General features: G+C 33.1%; 2 protein-coding genes and 1 long non-coding RNA gene across 15 annotated transcripts in view; 1 reads left to right on the plus strand and 2 right to left on the minus strand.

The window, feature by feature from the left end:
* Positions 1–15,321, plus strand: part of Snu (ABC-type transporter snustorr) — a 46,080-nt gene extending 30,759 nt beyond the window's left edge. For 9 of the 13 annotated variants that reach the window (XM_070299216.1, XM_070299207.1, XM_070299218.1 and 6 more), the window contains 13 exons: positions 2,235–2,480; positions 5,397–5,711; positions 6,043–6,150; positions 7,688–7,781; positions 8,522–8,686; positions 9,265–9,399; positions 9,736–9,890; positions 10,158–10,365; positions 10,599–10,776; positions 11,167–11,353; positions 11,609–11,874; positions 12,353–12,439; positions 13,039–15,321. In XM_070299216.1, coding sequence (XP_070155317.1) covers positions 2,235–2,480; positions 5,397–5,711; positions 6,043–6,150; positions 7,688–7,781; positions 8,522–8,686; positions 9,265–9,399; positions 9,736–9,890; positions 10,158–10,365; positions 10,599–10,776; positions 11,167–11,353; positions 11,609–11,874; positions 12,353–12,439; positions 13,039–13,253 — 2,359 coding nt within the window. In that variant the 3' untranslated portion in view covers positions 13,254–15,321. The remainder of the gene's footprint in view (positions 1–2,234; positions 2,481–5,396; positions 5,712–6,042; positions 6,151–7,687; positions 7,782–8,521; positions 8,687–9,264; positions 9,400–9,735; positions 9,891–10,157; positions 10,366–10,598; positions 10,777–11,166; positions 11,354–11,608; positions 11,875–12,352; positions 12,440–13,038) is intronic. The other 4 variants (XM_070299217.1, XM_070299211.1, XM_070299214.1 and 1 more) reach the window with 3 other exon arrangements.
* Positions 7,955–9,875, minus strand: LOC138934999 (uncharacterized). Its single transcript, XR_011447201.1, has 3 exons — positions 9,682–9,875; positions 8,365–9,544; positions 7,955–8,282 (listed from the first exon to the last, which is right to left on the minus strand). It is a non-coding gene; the product is annotated as an uncharacterized lncRNA (long non-coding RNA).
* On the minus strand, positions 15,111–18,696 carry LOC138934998 (retinol-binding protein pinta). Its single transcript, XM_070299219.1, has 5 exons — positions 18,383–18,696; positions 17,077–17,236; positions 16,304–16,409; positions 15,805–16,183; positions 15,111–15,554 (listed from the first exon to the last, which is right to left on the minus strand). The coding sequence occupies exons 1-5, from the start codon at positions 18,561–18,563 to the stop codon at positions 15,475–15,477; spliced, it is 906 nt and encodes a 301-aa protein (XP_070155320.1). The 5' UTR covers positions 18,564–18,696; the 3' UTR covers positions 15,111–15,474.
* Positions 18,697–19,065: the final 369 nt, after the last annotated feature.

Here is a 19,065-nt window from a genome sequence, read left to right on the forward strand (position 1 = left end):
TGTATTAAAATTATAAAATTTTTTCAGTTATTCTTAACGGAAAATACACTCTCAGAAAGGATTTCTGATAACGAGACAAAAAATATACTTGACATATTTAATCGTATCACAACCTGCAGTATAAAAATAAAACAATTTTAAAATTAAATCAATAATTCCTTTTCTTCTCTCTCGAATTAAATAAGATTGTCTTACTATCTTGAGACAAGAGTAACATATACAAATCTAAGCTTATACAATATATTCTTGCATTTAGAATAACTTGATGTTGGATTGCTACAAATTTCCATCTTCATCTTTGTGAGAAAATTAACGGGATAGCACCAAGAGCATTTTATTCTAGATTTAAGAATTTTCCATTTCAGATTAAAATATTCCTTTTTCAATAATAAATATGATTGTCGCTATATCGATCCTATTTTATGATAGATTGAAGAGTAATAGCATTAGATCCGGAAATCTTTTCTGTGGGTGTACTTGTGCATTAATATTAAAAATGATAAATCGTTTCTTATAATCTTGCTATTTATCGTGCAAGCCATTCACCACTTGCAAAACAATTGTCCCTTGCAAATAAATTGATTATTATCACAACTCAACATTGATATGGTGTTATTTTGAACGTAGAATTTACGAGTATAAAATTCATTAATCTGACATAAAAGGAGTAATTAATATAATAAGAGTAAGTAATTATAATGCCTGATAAAAAAAGAGCAAATATAAATATTATATAAAAGCGGTCAATAGTTCAATCTTTTAATTTTTTTTTGTGTGCAACAAGAGCCAATTTGAATCTACTGCGACTGCGTATAGAGATGATTCATATAAGATGAATCCGTAATATGTATTTTTGGCATTTCAAAAAGTCGACTAGCTTTTATTATTTAAAATTTAAATTTAAAATTAAAATATTTAAAAGCTCTATCTGCATTGTATCTTATCTTGTTTGTGATTTATAATTCGCGTTTTACAACGCGATGTTTGCAAAGAGCACTATATAAACTCGTCCATCATATCTAGTTAGATACAGCACACTTTTTTAAATAATTCAAAGATAATAATCTATCTAAATTACCAACGATCAATTGTTTGTTTGTTGTTAATGATTTAAATTTGTGCAACAAATAAGTTCTGTGGTAACATTACTTCTAGTTGTCATAGGAATAAAATGCAAATACATGTTTTTTTTAACAAGAATAATTTTAACAAATCTGTCTTTTATCGTAGTGATAACAAATTTATATTTATATTAAGAGATAGCATTTCACTCCAAAAGTGTAATATTCGCATTCTTTTGCGATTCATTATTCAGCTATAAAGCATGCGGGATACGATATTCGCGTGTTCGTTCTTCGAAGGAAGAAAAATCGCGAAATAAGATCGGCGGAACAACGCGAGTGAAGCAGAAATCGCGAGAATTCGCGGTCATTGACCGCGCCGATGCGATTGCGTTATGAATTCCGCATCCGAACGTATGTATACGCGTGCATCTGTACACTTATACACACGCACGTGTACACCTGTGTGTCATATCCACCGAGGATACACACGAGAGCGCGTCCACATTGCCCAATGAATTGCCACGCGCGTCAGCGAAAAGAAAGCCGCGCGCCTATTGCGTAATGACTCGCGTCGGTCTTTCTATGTGCCGCGCAATTGGCACTGAGATTTGCAGAATCGTTTCCCGCCATGCGTGTAATACGCGATGATTTCACACATGCGTTTTTGAACTTTCTTTTTCTTTCTTTTTTTTTCTTTTTTTTTTTCTTTTTTTTTTCTTGAAGACGCTGGATATGCTGTAATGAGGCGATACAGTGTATCGATAGAGTGTTGCAAGTTATAAATTTTCAGATAAGAGCACTTTTCTCTATCTTTAAGAGAATTGAGAGAGAGAGAAATCTAGTTTTTAAGATAAAAAAAAATTGTCTCCGCAATGTTTTTGACTAAATTGCATTAATCTCCTTGTTATTCGAAAGGAGCATGATTCATTTTTAGAATCGCAGTTAGCCTTACCTAGAAAATATTTTTCGCATCACGATTGTACGCGACGCATCACAAGCACCTTACGAGCGATCGCGCAAAGAAATCTTCGCCGATCGCCATCGGCATCGTATACAAGATTGCACAAGACATCGCATGCGATTTGTCGACATCCTCCTGCATCGGTAATCGCGCGTGCGATTTCTGACTACGCGATCCTCTCGTTAATGTCATGCTCGTTCGTGTTCCAGCGACGGTGGTGCGGGTACCGCGGGTCTCACAAACGCGACGACGATGCAGAACAACACGGATGCCACCGTGGACCTGACGACGGTGACGTCGAGCACCGTCCACCTCGCGACACCGGGACTAAACAACCCCACGTGGAATCGTCAACAGGCCGTTAGCGTTAGGCATGCCTTCAAGACTTACGGTAGCGCTAAGAATCCGAATCATATCTTACAGAATCTCAACATGACCGTAGCCAAAGGCTCCATGTAAGTATATATCAATTATTTCATTAATTACATTAAAATTTCTGCAACAAAACATAAAATATTTTACATATATGTATATGAAATATGGACAAAAATCTGTATTTTATGTGTTATTTTTATTTTTGATTAATAATCAAATATTACTATCGTTTTTATTGTTTAATTCGCGTTAAAAGCATGCGGTTGATTAGAAAACTCGTTAATTTTTTTATATGTATATTAAGTATATATCAAATAATTTCATATATATATATATATAACAAATAAATTTTTAATGCATTTAATGCAAGCTAAATAAAATAAAAACAATATTAATATTAACGTTCAGAAAAAATGTTGTAATGTAATATAAATTATATGACTTATTTATTACTATTAATTACATAAATCAAATGATAATAATAATATAGATTCTTTTATATTCCCATATCATATCACGGCGTTCGTCACATTGCACATTGTAAATTTATATCTTGCCATCGAGATTTCAAAATTGCGCATTTATGTCTTTCTGCTGAATACATTATTCATATGACTAAATACACTGTATTGAGAAAGCGATACAAGAATGTTGTTTTCTATCTAAACGACTTATTATTTATCGGAACGACAATTAACCAGTGCAATGTTACGCGCATTAATTAACGCGCGTTTTCATTCGAGCTAACTGTGCCTCAAATTGCTAGATCACAATTATGATAATGGATTGTTTGCAATACTTATTCCGTAACATGTGAAACAGCAATGTATAGTCTATGCGGCTACCAGGAAATGGAAACATTTATGGGAAAAAAAAAAAAAAAAAAAAAAAATCATTTCCATTATAATCATTACGGAATTTATTTCGTAATTGCCAGGCGATCGAGATGCGCGATTATATGTTTTTCGCGTGTGTCACAAGCCGCAAAGTTGAGATAATAATTTAGAGCGCAGATTACGTTCTCGAGAGAAATGTACGCCAGGAGCCAACATTCGTAGAATATAATGCTTATTGAACTGAGAATAGTAACGTTTAGAGCACATGTGTTTGAATTTTTTTAGTAAAGTATTCATCGAACAATGATAACGATTCGAAATATTTAAGACTTTTTGAAACAAAGTAGGCTTATTTTAAATATTCTGATAAATTTCCGTACCTGTGGCAATTTTAATTCCCCCCCCCTCCCTCCCCCCGCTCCCCTTACCACCCTCTCTCTTTCTGTTAAAAATCCTTCTCTTCGACAATTTTGCTAAATTGATTTCGTTCTGACGATATCCGATGAGAATATATGTATACGGTCAACAATATCAATATTAATTTTGTAAAGAACATTCTTTTTTATTTTTGTGGAGTTGGCATATTAATTATATTTTTATTTATTTATTTATTTATTTTTTTAAATAGTCTCGATTTTCCCTTAAAAGATATACGGACATTGATGGAGTGTGTCTCGCGTTCCTGATCTGTCGCATTTTAGACAATAATTAATACTTCTGTCTGAATGTTTATCGCTTACAAGAGAATGTCCTTCGTTTGCGATGGAAAAAAATCAGTTTGTAAGAAACATCGCTTCGTTTTTATTATATTGTTTTATATTCTGTGTTTGATCACACATCGACGTTTTTCTTCTCTCTTAGATCTAATTTTCAATTAAAATTGTCGTAAGATTATTATTGCTTCGATATAATGACCGTTTATGTAAGACTTTAATTGGAACTATTTGTGACGAATTTTATTAATACCCGTTCCATATTAGCTATTGATTAAATATTTGTAGATTTAATGTATTGAACTAATTATTAGTTTCGATTGCGTTGGAAGCGCGTAACGATCTTTCTTATAATAAACTGATCTCTCTCGTGTTGCGATTAACTTATATAATTTCAATATACTTACGGAATCTCTTGCCGTTCAATTATAATAATAATAATAATAAAAAGAATATCACAATTTTTTATCGTCGACATTCTAATTAGCAATTATTTCAAATTCAATTATAAAACTTTATCATTTTCCTTATTTGTTTCATTAGTTACGTTAATAAGAGACAGAAATATCTATCCGCTCCCTTGATTAATCATAACTTTCATCAAATTTTCATCGGGAAAAATCCAAACACTTGAAAAAGAGTTTTATCGGAAGAGAAAGAAAGGACGATGAGACGTAGAAATATTTTATATATGAAAAGATATGATGCGCATGAGAGAGTCGATGAGACAATTTCTCGTGATTCACTTCGGCATGAAGGCAACGTCCCAGGCCATGTTCTCAATTTCCATTTACCTCGTCGCGAGTTACATCACGTACACTTTGCGTTCAGCCTTCAGCTGACCCGTCGTTGCAATTTAAATTTGATTATTCGTTTATTGTGCTTGCTTCAACGAATTCTTGACGAGCCACGTGTCTGTGTCTCACGACACGTCGCGAGGCTCGTTTCGCGTTTCGTTTGACGACCGAGACTCCTACGAGCGCTTATCAATCATGCAAACAATTTTATCATTCGACTTCCGGCGACGAGTCTCCCCACAACCAGTTATAAATAAATCCTCGACAGATATTTACATTTGACCTATACTTCAAGGATCCTGAATCTTTCAAGTAGTACACTTTCGTTAGCATATCGATGAAAATTGCAAATGCAAATGATGCTCGCCGCGAGCGGCCGATCTGTCTATTCACATTCAAAACTATAATTCCGAAGGCTGAGATATCTTTAATAGAATACGCTCAAAGATATTTATCATCCATGCCAAGTTATTTTCCCGTCAGTCTGAAGTGATCGAAGTCTTTTATACGGAATACTCTAAAAGTTCCTAGTCGATATGAGATTCTCTTGTCAAATTCAAGGGTTTTTTTTTTTGTTCAACAAATCTTTCATCTGCTCACCGTAATTTAAACGAATATATCGACAAAATAAATTACAATATTTGTATTAGATACGGGCTGCTGGGCGCCAGCGGATGCGGCAAAACCACCTTATTATCCTGCATCGTCGGCCGACGAAGATTGAATTCGGGCGAGATCTGGGTGCTGGGCGGTAAACCCGGGACTAAGGGTTCCGGTGTGCCCGGCAAGAGAGTCGGCTACATGCCGCAGGAGATTGCCCTCTACGGCGAGTTCACCATCCGCGAGACTATGATGTACTTTGGCTGGATATTCGGGATGTGCACGGCTGAGATTGTTGAGAGGCTGCGCTTCTTGCTGCAGTTTCTCGATCTTCCATCGCAAAATCGTCTGGTGAAGAATCTCAGGTACGCATTCGCGTGCAAAGAGTATCTCTCGATTATGTCTGCGTTCGCGAGAGTTGTGGATTTTTAGAACGTTATAACTTTGCGAGTTACGCGTCTCTTTTGAGGCAAGAACTGAACATTTATTTCGCGATTAGTCATTCGCATTTCAATATGAAATTTTAATCGTTAAACTTTTCTCGAAATATTGCGTTTTACGTATCTATTGCTTGACAACTTTACGAATTGCGGCAAAGATATAAATGTTGATTGTATCGCTTATAATAAATTCATTGCGAAATTTTTTTGCATAATTATAACATAATAATATTAACATATTATCTCTTTATGTTAGTGGCGGTCAACAGAGGCGGGTGTCCTTTGCTGTGGCACTTATGCACGATCCGGAATTGCTGATTTTGGATGAACCGACCGTAGGTGTAGATCCTCTATTAAGACAAAGGTATGTGGCTATCTTTCTTTTTGTATGTTTTAAGATAAATTTTGTTAGAAAACATCGTTATTATATTCAATATACAAGTGACGTAACTGAGAGAAACAGCTGACTCTTGTACGTAAGATAATGTCACAATGATTAATCTTGTGTTGCTCCTTACAATTAGTGCAATTAAATAACGTGATCAATGCTGCAATCTAATTCAGTTTGAATGAGTCTAATATAATACACGATTATGGGTTCAGACTTTTTTTTTTTAATTGTATTAAAAATATTGAATTAAAATTATTTTTATTTTAATTTTTTTATTTTTAAATAAAAATAATTTTAATTCAATATTTTTAAAACAATTTATATATATATATAATATTTCGTTCTCTTAAGCATTTGCTTATTTAAAAATTACTACAAATCATATATCTATCGTCTTCGAACAAACATTTTAAAACATCTGTCGAAACGCTTTAATCACATTTTTCTAATCAATATTTTTCTATATCTATCTAATATTAAATTAGACCTTCGAAATTCTAACTACTTTCTAATGTTTGTTTGGAAGGCATGATTTCTGACGTTCAAGTTCCGTTTTCGGATATTAGACTTCGAGTTCTGAAATATTAATCGATCAGCCTAAATCCGCTTTTAATGATCCTGATGTCCAACAACAATTATGATGCATTCCCGTCACGTAAACCGTCTAAAAACTCTTGACATAAAAGCACGATAAATATTTCATTGAAACATTTATAAATATACGTTTATTCATGTAAAAATGAAAGGTTTCAAACAATAGTAAGTCGCGACTATACAAAGTTTTTAGCTTAAAAAGATATTTAAAACACGTCGTGAATAATAACAGATTTAAAGAATAAATTCTAAAGAGCAGGAAAAAGAAACTTTAGAAAATTATTTTGTAGGAACCATCACATAAATACCATGTTAAAATAACGGATAAAGTCATTCTGCATGAATCTGCAAATACTGCAAATTGTTGATGGTACGGATAGTTGCGGACATTTTGCAGACCGTTTTCGATTTTATGGAAAAGTAGAGTAAAAGTAGATCACCATATATATGGTACATATAATAACAAATAATACATGAGCTTCTCTCTCTCTCTCACACACATATATATCCATATGTATGTAATAATACATCGATCACAAACGATAATCATGCGAATTTCCGATTGAGAAATAATTGGAAATGATAACTTCAATCCGAAACTATTACAAGCGGTAGAGACTTTTTTTTATAGCAAGACATACATGGCAAGGTATACATTAGCATATCTTATTTTTTATGCATTTAATTATATTTTTAAATTATATATATATATATATATATTTAATATTATATTTAATTTAATATATTTAATTAGTATTTTTAGAATTATGCATTATATATTTGTGTTTCCTCTCTCCTTACTTTTCTTTTCCTCCTTCTTTCTTTGCATATTTTTTAATATAAATATGTCGTCCGAATCACAGAATTATGTAAAAATGTCAAAAATATATTGAACATATATTTTTATTTTTTATAGCATATGGAACCATCTGGTTCAAATCACCAAAGATGGTAATAAGACGGTCATCATAACGACGCATTACATCGAAGAGGCCCGACAAGCGCATACGGTAATGTCGTAATTAGATGTTATGATCAATCGATTAGATATCATGATTTTAGCAACATCGTTTAATTTTAATTTTAACGAAATCAACTTTTTTTGTGAAACATTGAAAGTAAAAATAATGATTAACAATTTTATATTAATATATGATAAATATTAGTCAACGCATTGATAAAATCCAAGCATCTATATATAAAAAGCTGACTTGAAAAGACACGATCAGTAAACAAATCGACCTAGAAATTCTCACAACATATTAATAACAATTGCTAATGATGTTTGCTGACCAATCACACGTCATTATCGTACCATTGGCTAGCTATTCCATCTGCATATTATGCCAGACACAAATTACAGTGCAACCACTTCGGAGATCGATCTCGATTTTTTACCAATAATTCGTCTATCTTGCGATAGATGGTACTAGAATTCTTTGGCTGAATAGAGGAAAACTTATTCAGCATTTTTCTCCCGCCAATGGAAATTCACAATTTAAATCAGATATCTATAAAACGAAATATAAGTTGCATTTATTAAACTTATTCAAATAATATATAATACAATATATATAAAAATTAGAACAATACTTAAACATCTCTCTTCTATGTCATTATTTTTATGCTTCACATAGATTTATGCTTTTGTAGTAGATATTTTGACAGTAAACTATAAAGTTATCTCGAGCATGATCATTTTTTTGCACGATTTGAGAATAATAGAAAAGAAAACGGTTTCGGTTAACAGATCGGCTTGATGAGGAGCGGCCGATTGTTGGCCGAGGAGGCACCCCATACACTCTTGCAAATATACAACTGCGCCTCCCTTGAAGAGGTCTTCCTGAAACTGTCCAGACAGCAAGGTCAAAGCGCAGCTCCAGCACAGTTGAACATTTCGAACAATATCAGTTTGGTAAGCAAAAAAATTTAAAAAAATATTTTCTTTACTTATTCGTGTATTGTCTCGCACAAATTTCGTTCCGAACAATTTTTGCGTAAATTTAAGATAAACAAACTTAGAGCACACTTATTGCACAGTGTGAAAAGCAACCAATATGAATATGCAAGTGTTTCGATTTTTATGTCTGTCAATTGTACGATATATACAAATGTCGCTATTGCTACTATCTAAATATTCTTTAATGTAACCATCAATTTGTCACTTTTAAACTTGATTACTTTCTCAAGTTTCTTTTTTTTCATTTTTTATTGCATTCGTTAATTCCTGTGTCTGAATTCTTATTATATTATTACATTATATGTCAAAAAGATAACGTCAATATTATATTACTTTATTAAATATATTTTCGCTTTTTCCTTAGTTATTACGCACAATCGACACGCGTCGTGTATATTCGCAAGAAATTTGCTATCAATCTCCTTCTCTGCCTCGTAGCTAATTTTAGCGTTTGATTTGCATTAGTCACATCAAATGTCATCACATCGTTTTATTGCTATTTGCCACGCCTCTTTTTTTCTCCTTGCACACAGGCTCCTCTAAACTGGGGTAAGAAAGATGAGCCAGTATACGTGACGGAAGAGTCCGGTGTCGTCGGTCTCAATTTCCATCAAAGCAAAGAAGCCCTGATTTATGACTCTACCAATGGAATAGCGAATCACTATGATGTAAGAGGTTCATTCACTGCACTTTACAGTGGATTACACTCACTCAATGTCCGCGACACATACCATATACGCGCGCTTCTTTTTTCGTTTCTTCCTTAATCCACGTGTATTTTTCTTGTCAATGCCTTTTAAACTCGAGATAGCTCTGCATAGTACTTTAATTTATTATAATTGATATACATGTTATCATGATTCGAAGTTTTTGATTAGAAAATTAAAGAGTTATATAATCGTAAAATAAATTTTATAAATTATATTATATAATGTCTTAATTATACATACATATATACAAAGGCATATCTTGATCTTAATATAAATCACAAATTTTTTTTAAAGCAGATAAATGGCAGGCCACTGTCAAAAGTAAAAGGCGGATCTGTTCTGGAGTGTGAGGATTGCGGCAACTTTGCCAACTGCTATAACATCACCAGTTCGGGCAAAATCAAAGCGCTTTTGCAGAAAAACTTCTTGCGCATGTGGAGAAACGTCGGGTATATTTTTAGCCACGAGACTATTTATAGAATAATCAATAACCACGTTTTTTATCTTTTAATCTCAGTTTTATCGTGTTCTTAAGATTTTCTGTTGTAATATTTTTATAAAAGAAATAGAACACACATATGTGTGTATATTATTCACAAATATTGATACATGAATAAATTAGAAAGATTTAACAAAAAAAAGTATTAAATAAACAATTACCTGATTGTGTATAATGGCATGTTAATATCGCGACGCAATAAATTATCTTTCCGCAGCGTGATGCTTTTCATCTTTGCTCTGCCGGTGATGCAAGTGATTCTTTTCTGTCTGGCAATCGGGAGAGATCCCGAGGATCTGAAACTGGCTATAGTGAATAAGGAAATGTTTTATGATAATATGACGTGCCCCCTCGCGACAGATTGCAGCTTCACGTACCTCAGTTGTCGATACCTCAATTTTCTGGATAAGGATACGATTACAAAGGCGAGTATCTCAATTATATACATGAATATATAATATATGTTATCATACATAATGTAATATAGTATAATGGATGAAATATGTATTTTAAGATACAGTTTTCTAATTTACAATTTAATAAAAATGGCTAAATTAAAAATAAAAACTAGTAATAAACTAAAAAATAGTAAAATAGCAAGTTTATAATAGAGATGGATATATGGATAATTCTCTTCATTTTATATTTTTTATTATAGAAATATTATGAAAATATAGAGACGGCGATGGACGCCGTGCGCAATGGAGACGTTTGGGGTACTTTGTACTTTACAGAAAACTTTACGGACGCTCTCGTGGCGAGAATGGCTTTAGGAAAAGATTCCGATGACGAAACTCTCGATCAAAGTGAAATCAGAGTTTGGCTGGACATGTCCAGTAAGTCTCATTTAAAAATCAAAATATTAATAAAATTCTATGAATAATTAAAGTCAAGTCCAAATATTTTAATTGCGGCTTTTTCACTTCAGATATTTTATTCGAAAAATATTATTTACGATTAAATATATTTGCATATAATAATATGTTTCTCAAGTTTGATAGTCGTGTTATTTGACGGATATCACGTATATTTTATTCATTTATGATGCAACAACTGATTGTGGCGAATTTTATTCTGTTTCTTTCCGCACGTGTAGCTTTACATGTATATTTGCTTACGTATCAGCTATACGTCAACGCGTTATTTACATAATCTTTCTATATCATCATGCTAATAACTATACATTTTAACTGACAATTTTTCACGAATCCGTAATATTTTTGCAGATCAACAAATAGGCCTGATGCTAGCGAGAGACCTTCAATATTCGTACAGAAATTTTGCCAAGGATCTTTTATCCTCCTGTAAGCAGAATGCAAAATTGGCTGACATACCAATTCAATTCAAAGATCCCATTTATGGTTCTAATGACCCTAGCTTTACGGACTTTGTAGCACCGGGTGTAATATTGACGTAAGCTCATTAATACTTGATTATACGACTATTAATTTTAAATAAATCAATTTATTTTATTTTTTTATCTCTTTTCTTTCTTTCTAGAATATAATTAATCAAATTAGCCATTTAATGCGCCTTCTCTCTCTTTCTTTTTAAAATGTAATTAAAATTTTAATATGATTAAATCTTTCCTCGCGCGTAAGACACTTCGCAATGACGTTCTTCAAACAAAGACGCAGTTTCATTATTTTCATTTTTGTCCGTTAATAGCATTGTCTTCTTCTTGGCGGTCGCATTAACGTCATCGGCATTGATCGTCGAAAGAATGGAGGGCCTTCTGGACCGAAGCTGGGTAGCCGGCGTGACGCCCAGCGAGATTCTATTCTCTCACGTGGTCACGCAATTCGTAGTGATGTGTGGTCAGACGGCTCTAGTACTGATCTTCATGATTCTGGTATTTGACGTCGAATGCGAAGGCCCTGTCGGCTGGGTCATCATATTGACAATACTTCAAGGACTCTGCGGCATGTGCTTTGGTAAGGCGATTCTATAAAATAATTCACGAAGAGTATATTCGTTAAAATGAAATAACGAGTAGACGACGATTAGTCTTCTGGACCGTTTTGTCTCTTCATTTATTTTCATTTATGTTTCTTTAATAAATAGAAATAGATAGGACGGAGGTATTTTTTAAGAAACGCGGATTTTGATTCTGAAAAACCGTCAAAGAACATTCATCAGTTATCCGTTTATGATATTAAAAAGACTCGCTCGTTTTTTTTTTTTTTTTGTAAAATATTGCGGTTTGCGAGAAGAATGCGATTTCTTCCAGAGAATCGGAATTTAATAAAAACGATACAAATGTATATATAAAAATTAAAAGTGCATACAAAACAAGCGCAAAGATAGTATAAGCGATCGCATAAAAGATACACGATTGCGTTTTTTACGAGCGACCAAAATCAAGGACCAAAAGGAAAACACTTATCACCCGGATTTTTTCTTTTATTGAAGGGTTTCTAATTTCTGCGATTTGCGAACTCGAAAGGAACGCCATCCAGCTAGCTCTCGGCAGCTTCTATCCAACACTTCTTCTTAGCGGTACGTATAAAATCGAAGCATTTATTTAAAAGATAATTACACACCTGATAATTAAACTCCTTTTTCTTTCTTTATTCGCAGAATGGTATTTGAATCGCGATTATTTGAAAAATTTTTTTTTGTAAAATGTAACAAACTTTCACACGATTATATCTCACTTCGATATTATGTATTAATTTATTCTCGCCGCTAAGTTATCAAATGGTTCTTTCACTCTTCTTACATTAAGTAAACTTAATATTCTGAATATTTTAAGCATGAAAAGCTTGAAAAATTCTTTCAAAATCAAAGAATAGAAATATAAGAATTATTACTGAAAATAAGAATGCACAAAAAATTATATTCAACTAAATTAAGAAAAATTAAATAAAAAAAAAAAGTGAAAATGGAAATATATATTTGTAAATATATACAACGACACTTCGAAAAGCATGAATTTAATACCCTTATAATTAGTTTGAAGAATTCTTTTCTAAAAATGAAAGAAGGAAGAAAGGAAAAAATAAAATTTTTCCAATTATTAAAAGTAAATGTATAAAAATGCTTATTTAGCATTTAATCGACGAGGATAATAAATGGCGACAATTTCCGGTTTATAGGTGTAATATGGCCGGTGGAGGGCATGCCAACGTTCTTGCGCTACGTATCGCAAGGTTTGCCGTTGACGATGGCAACGACAGCTCTACGCTCGATGCTGACACGTGGCTGGGGCATAAAAGAATCGAACGTTCACAACGGCTTCTTCTCCACCATCATCTGGATCGTCGTTTTCCTCACGATAAGTCTCGTCATATTAAGGTTCAAGCGCGGATAACCCGAATAACTCATATCCTCGCGTTCAATTTGTATTCGATGTATAGCGCTTTGCGAACAATTTCTTTTCGCGAAGACGAAACGCGGGAATGCTGAATCAGGGAGAAAGCGTTCCCGGAAGTTGAACAAATCGAAATTGCAAAATGAACGAATGTGTGTGACGAATGCAAGACGGATATCGCGAAGAATTGATCAGGATTGTCAATCGGGAGGTTCGCGTTTTCACCCCGGCACCGAAGCGATCCTTAAGACACAGTCTTCTTCGCGCGTTTATCCGTATTATAGCTAATTAAAATTAATAAGGTAACGTAGTTAGGAGTTAAGTAGAATTGAAGCAAAGATTATAACGATGAATGCGAGTGAATATTGTTGGCCAAGGAATTTCTCTTTTCGAGCGCATCAAGAAATTCTATTATTCAAGAAGAATCTTTTTCTATTATCCAAAAAAACGTCGATTAGCATCTAAAAAGATCTTTGTTGAACTCCCGTTATTACTTAAATCAGCATCCGTATAATTTATACCTGTATCTTCGATCGGCTTCGATTCCAGGTGTCGACGCGTTGCCGATACGATCTCGCAGCATTCTCCATGAATGAACCTTTGATCCATGTGATGCTCCTGTGTACACTTGATGCTTGTAAAGTGCGCGTATGTATGCCCGTGTTGTATGTATGATGGAATAATAAATAGTGTGCGCGAGACTGTCACGTTTGCCTTGCAAAAGCGCCTTTGTTTACTTTTAGAAAATTCGTCTCTACATTTTTAATCAGCATCTGTGTAAAAAATAGCGCGCATCCACAGAGTTCTCTCTGTGAATCCTCTCTCTATCAAATCTTCTCGAGAATCGCGATCGATGGGAATAGAATAGAGGAGATACAAAAGCCGAATTGTGTGAGGGTACAACAAAGTAGATTTTGTTTCAATAAACCTGAAACTTCCTCTAAAAATGGAAAATTTTAACTATAAAATCATTCGTTATAGAGAAGCAAACTGATAAAGTCAAATACTTCAATGCCTTGAAAACGTTTTGTCGTGAGTTATATGATAAATCAATAATTCGATAAAAAGTGCGCACTCTGCACGTTACACTAGATACATATAATATTTTATTCCCTTTTATCGCGTAATTTATTCGCGTCCGAAATATCGCGAATAAAACTGTTTACATTGCATCGCGGATGGTAGAGCGCGATGCTGCTGTCGCTGGACCGCGTGCAATTCTCTCACTAATCTTAATCGTCTGATACAACACCTCTACGAAGCCATACGAAAATTTGGCACGGTGGAGGGGAAACCTGGTAAAATCTGGTTCCGAATTAAACAGGATCGTGTATAGTTGATGCTGATAAGAGTTTATAAGTTATAATGTAGGTAATGATATATAATTGTAGCGCAATTTTACTTGCCCATGACTTAAATACAATACATACGTTTTATTTAACTTTCATAACGAGATCGCGGAAGAAGGAGGAATGAAAGGGAGGAGTGATAGCGTTGCGTGGCTAGAGAGTATTTACCATACGTTTATGTTTTATTTACCGTATTATTTTATATCGCATATTCCCGATATATATAACGATACTTGTCACAGATAAAATGTAACGTCATATCAGATCGTTATCTCTGACTAATGAATTTACGATTTGTCTGCGCATGAACACAAGGACAGCATAAAAATTGACTAAAATTATGTAGCATACCAGAAAATTGCAAGATACACGGTAATATATATAATTCGTGTGATTACAGAAATAGCTATCACTGATTTATGTCTGCATAAAATTTTAATATTGAATACACTTCATGTAGAGATAAATCATTAGTCCTTGTATTTTTTTTTTTTCGCTCGTAAAGTACAATTTCTTTTTATGCGTAGACCTTTGTTCATTTCTTGTCAAAGAGAAATTGCATGCGCCATCGAAAATTCGTCAATGACAAAGAAGAAAAATATTGTCCGATAGTCGACGAAGATATGCGACGTAAGAGAAAAGTTTGTAAAAACACATGTATAAAAAAATGTATATTTTATTTTACTTATATAAACAAAATTGAGAAAGTTTCAATCCCATTTTACTCGTTGCATCGTAATGACAGTCACATCTCTATTCTTAGCTCAGTATAGTCTCATCGCCATTTAATCGATGTTTTTCGATTTTTCGCAATTTCTATTCTATTTTCGTTCTATGCGCAGAATTATAATCTATACGCGACTAATCTCCAATTATTGTTTAGAAATGATTTTGTACTTTTCATCATCGATAAACCAATCGTGATACTTCTCGACCAGTTCCTTCGTATGTTCTGCAAGCACATAAATGTTGATCTAAATTATATTTTATCTGAATTGTACAAATATACAAATCCGATTCGATGATCAAATTATTATTTCAGCCGCAAATGTTACGCGTGACGTCTTATTTTAATTATATATTGCAATTCTAGATGCAGAAAGTTGAGCAATCTTTTATTGCTTAATAGAAACATTCTCTATTCTACGCTAACATAGTGTACCGCAATCGCCTATCGTTTCGCTTATAATTATCGTAATTACCTGCTATTTCTTGGGCTGTACCATCGGTGCCGCCATACTCGAGCGGTCGGATATCAGCCGGGATATCTTCGAAGCATTTATGCATCTTAGTTTCATTGTGTGTATAGAAATGTAATCTTCGCTTCATCTTCTCGTTCATGAAAGGCTTGAAAATTGCTACACCTATGCGAATATATATCGGCACATTGATGTAATTAATCGATCGGAGTCTTATAGGATAGCAATCTTGCCATGCGTGGAGTATATCCATTACGATGCGGGAATTCATTTGCTTCAAGTAACGCGCAGTCACGCCGTCCAAGTCTATGAATAACGTGAAACCGTACAAGGATGGTGGAACGTAGTCCTTCGTTATCACATCCATAATCATTATACCGATCTGTAAAAAATATTTTTTTGTTAATTGAAAAACATATAGACACGAAACGAAAATATGGCTTCGATTTATTACGATACTCGCAGCCGTAAATCGATTCAAGTATCATAATAGTAACCATACCTTGACTAAATCCGATAATTTTTGCACATCCGGATTTTGTTGTTTTTGGCGTATAATAAGCACCATTCTTCCCTGATTATCTAGCTTCCGTAAGAATAAAAATACCCTAAATACAGAGAAAATATTTCAAAATCCTTAGGACAAAGTTATGAATCCGTTCAAGGTAACGCGATTTCTAATCTTCCGCAAAAGTTTTCTTTTCTCCTTGAAAAGTAAACTTTGGCAAAGCAAGAATATTATTGATCATTAAAAGAAGAAACTAAAAATTTTTATGCTTTTTAATAAAAGTTTATATTAAGTGTCTTTTCGTTGTTTTTCGAATAATTATTAATAAAATTATAAAATTAATTAAAATAAAATTGATATCAAATTTATTAGAAAGTTTCTATTAGTCGTTTTTATTAATCTTTGAATAAAACCGATTTGATCATTTGTCAATTACGAGCACGAAACGAAATTATTAATCGAGACTGATGACGCGAGTTAAACGATATCAATTAATATAATTAAGTCTGATGAGTAGCAATTAATAATGAAGATACATCATAATACGAGAGAAATTAGCGATAATAATTATCGCGGATGTCGAAAGTTTGAAGATCCATAATGAGAGAGTCATCTTACTCGAGATCTCATTAAGAAATGCTAAGATCAAAGATGCAGATTGTCTGGATACATCTCTCTCAGCATCATCCGGAAAGACTCATATCGTGACATTTCCCCGCAAACTTTCGCACTCTAATAATTATACTCTTAGATAAGTGTAGTGTTACCCCAGGTTAAGTAGCTCTTGCATTTCCGGCAGGAACGGATTTCTATTCGTGAACCATTTTGGTAGATCGTGCCGCTGCTTATAATAGTTTTGCATTCTGGTCTTAGTTTTCTCAATGTTAAATTTGCAGGTTCTCAAAAATCGCAGGATGAAGAAATCATCTATGGACAAATTAAGAGCTCTCTTCGGATAAAATATAAATGGCGGCACAAAATTTTAGGAGCAAACTTTATTTATTTCTTTCTCAAAAAAAAAAAAAAAAAAAAAAGTATATTTTATATGTCGAATGTTATTTGGATATTATGTTGTCTTTCTCTCTTTCTCATAACAAAATACAATTTATTATTTAATCATTTTATAACTTCTATTTTTTTAATTGGGAATTTTTTGTGTGATATATTAGAATATATAATATTGTAATATTATATATTATATTATATTCCTAGTAAGAAATATAGATTGGAAAAATCTGTCTATTAAATATCTATGAATCGTCTTAATTATAATTGCTAATTTCATAATTATAAATGTATGAACGATATAACGAAAACAAGTTGTTAAAGAAACATTTATTTCTAAGAATAAACTATTATGTGCTCATAATATAATTCATGACGCATATTATGACGCAAATTTAAGAATTGTTTGTCGTGCATTGAGTTCGTATTTTATTTTAAGATTTTGGTCAGTAAATTATATACAGGCTGGCCCACGTAAAGTGTTACAAGCTAGTAACTCGAAAAATATTTGTCGAATCAAAGAATTGTTCATGAGAAAGTTTTATGTTTTCGGGGGGCCATTTTAACTACGTAAACATAAAATTGCCCCCGCTCCCCCTATAAAGGGAGCCTTGTATACAGAGAGAGTGTCTTTTAAAATACTATCTCTCATTGAAGAACGAATATAGTAAAACCTTGCATATAAAAATATACATATTATAATTGTTCCTTAAATACGCCTAATTATTTCTCAGGCTACTAAAGATATTAAAAAATTTATGATGAAAAAATGAAGAATGATAGAATGCAAAATACAAATTTCTCGTAATACGAATTATATTATTTGTTGAAATTTTCAAAATATTAAATTGTTTTTAAGATATTAAATACCACTTGTGTTACAATTTCTTTATCGTACGGTTAAAAACGGATACAACTAATTAAATATTCTACTTGACATCACATTAATGCTGTGGTTGAGGATAATATTGTTTTAATACTTTGAAATTAGTAGACCGTAATTGAAGTTAAAGAAGCGATTTTAACGTAATATCGAGATACTAGGCGAATCGAATTTTGCCATTTTACCTGTTCGTCCGTATAAATCATCGCTGTCCTCGATCCAACGTTTAATCTCTGCGATTGCTTTCTCTCTATTCTTTTCGGTCTCGTTCAGATGCACTGCCGCATATTCTTTGTCTTTGCTAGTCAGCTCGTACTGACATTGCATGTCAGTGTTATCACCATGCCAGCTTTGCGAATCCGTCATCGCGATGATAATAAGCGTAGAAATCTTCACCTAAGAGAAACTCGCGTCTTTTGTGGACTTTAAAAGCGGACTGCGACGCACGCGTATACACTAGTAAAACCTATCTAAACGAATCTTTAAATATTCTTTAAGATCACTATCACTTTCGTAATACAACGTGTTTCAGTCAGAAATTACGCCATCTAGAATAATAAAATTGATCTATCTAATTGATCTATTTGAATAATTGTTTGAGAAAAATGGCATGTCACTGAACATAATAGGAGACTTGTTGAGTTTTATCGCTTATCTCTGAGAAAATGAATCGCAGGACAAATGATTCCAAGTCTTTCAAATTTAATTAATTACATCATAGCGTGTTGTCTTATTTTAACATAAAATTATATGCATATATATTTCTTTTTATTCTCTGTCTCCGCGGAAAAATTAAATGTAATCGCTACATCTAATATATAAAGAGATAACTGACTTATCTTAACAAGACTATCTGACTTATCTTAAC

This window comes from Polyergus mexicanus, unplaced genomic scaffold (assembly GCF_030449975.1).
Source record: "Polyergus mexicanus isolate NDT 795.1 unplaced genomic scaffold, iyPolMexi1.0 SCAF_7, whole genome shotgun sequence".
Taxonomy (NCBI): Eukaryota; Metazoa; Arthropoda; class Insecta; order Hymenoptera; family Formicidae; genus Polyergus; species Polyergus mexicanus.

Bases quoted from the DNA above. Each gene is read 5' to 3' on its own strand.
- LOC138934998 (XM_070299219.1), bottom strand. From the start codon at position 18,563: ATGACGGATTCGCAAAGCTGGCATGGTGATAACACTGACATGCAATGT. The intron at 16,184-16,303 runs GTATGGTTACTA...TATTTTTTACAG, and splicing joins AATTATCGGATTTAGTCAAG to ATCGGTATAATGATTATGGA. The intron at 15,555-15,804 runs GTAATTACGATA...ATGTGCTTGCAG, and splicing joins TACAGCCCAAGAAATAGCAG to AACATACGAAGGAACTGGTC.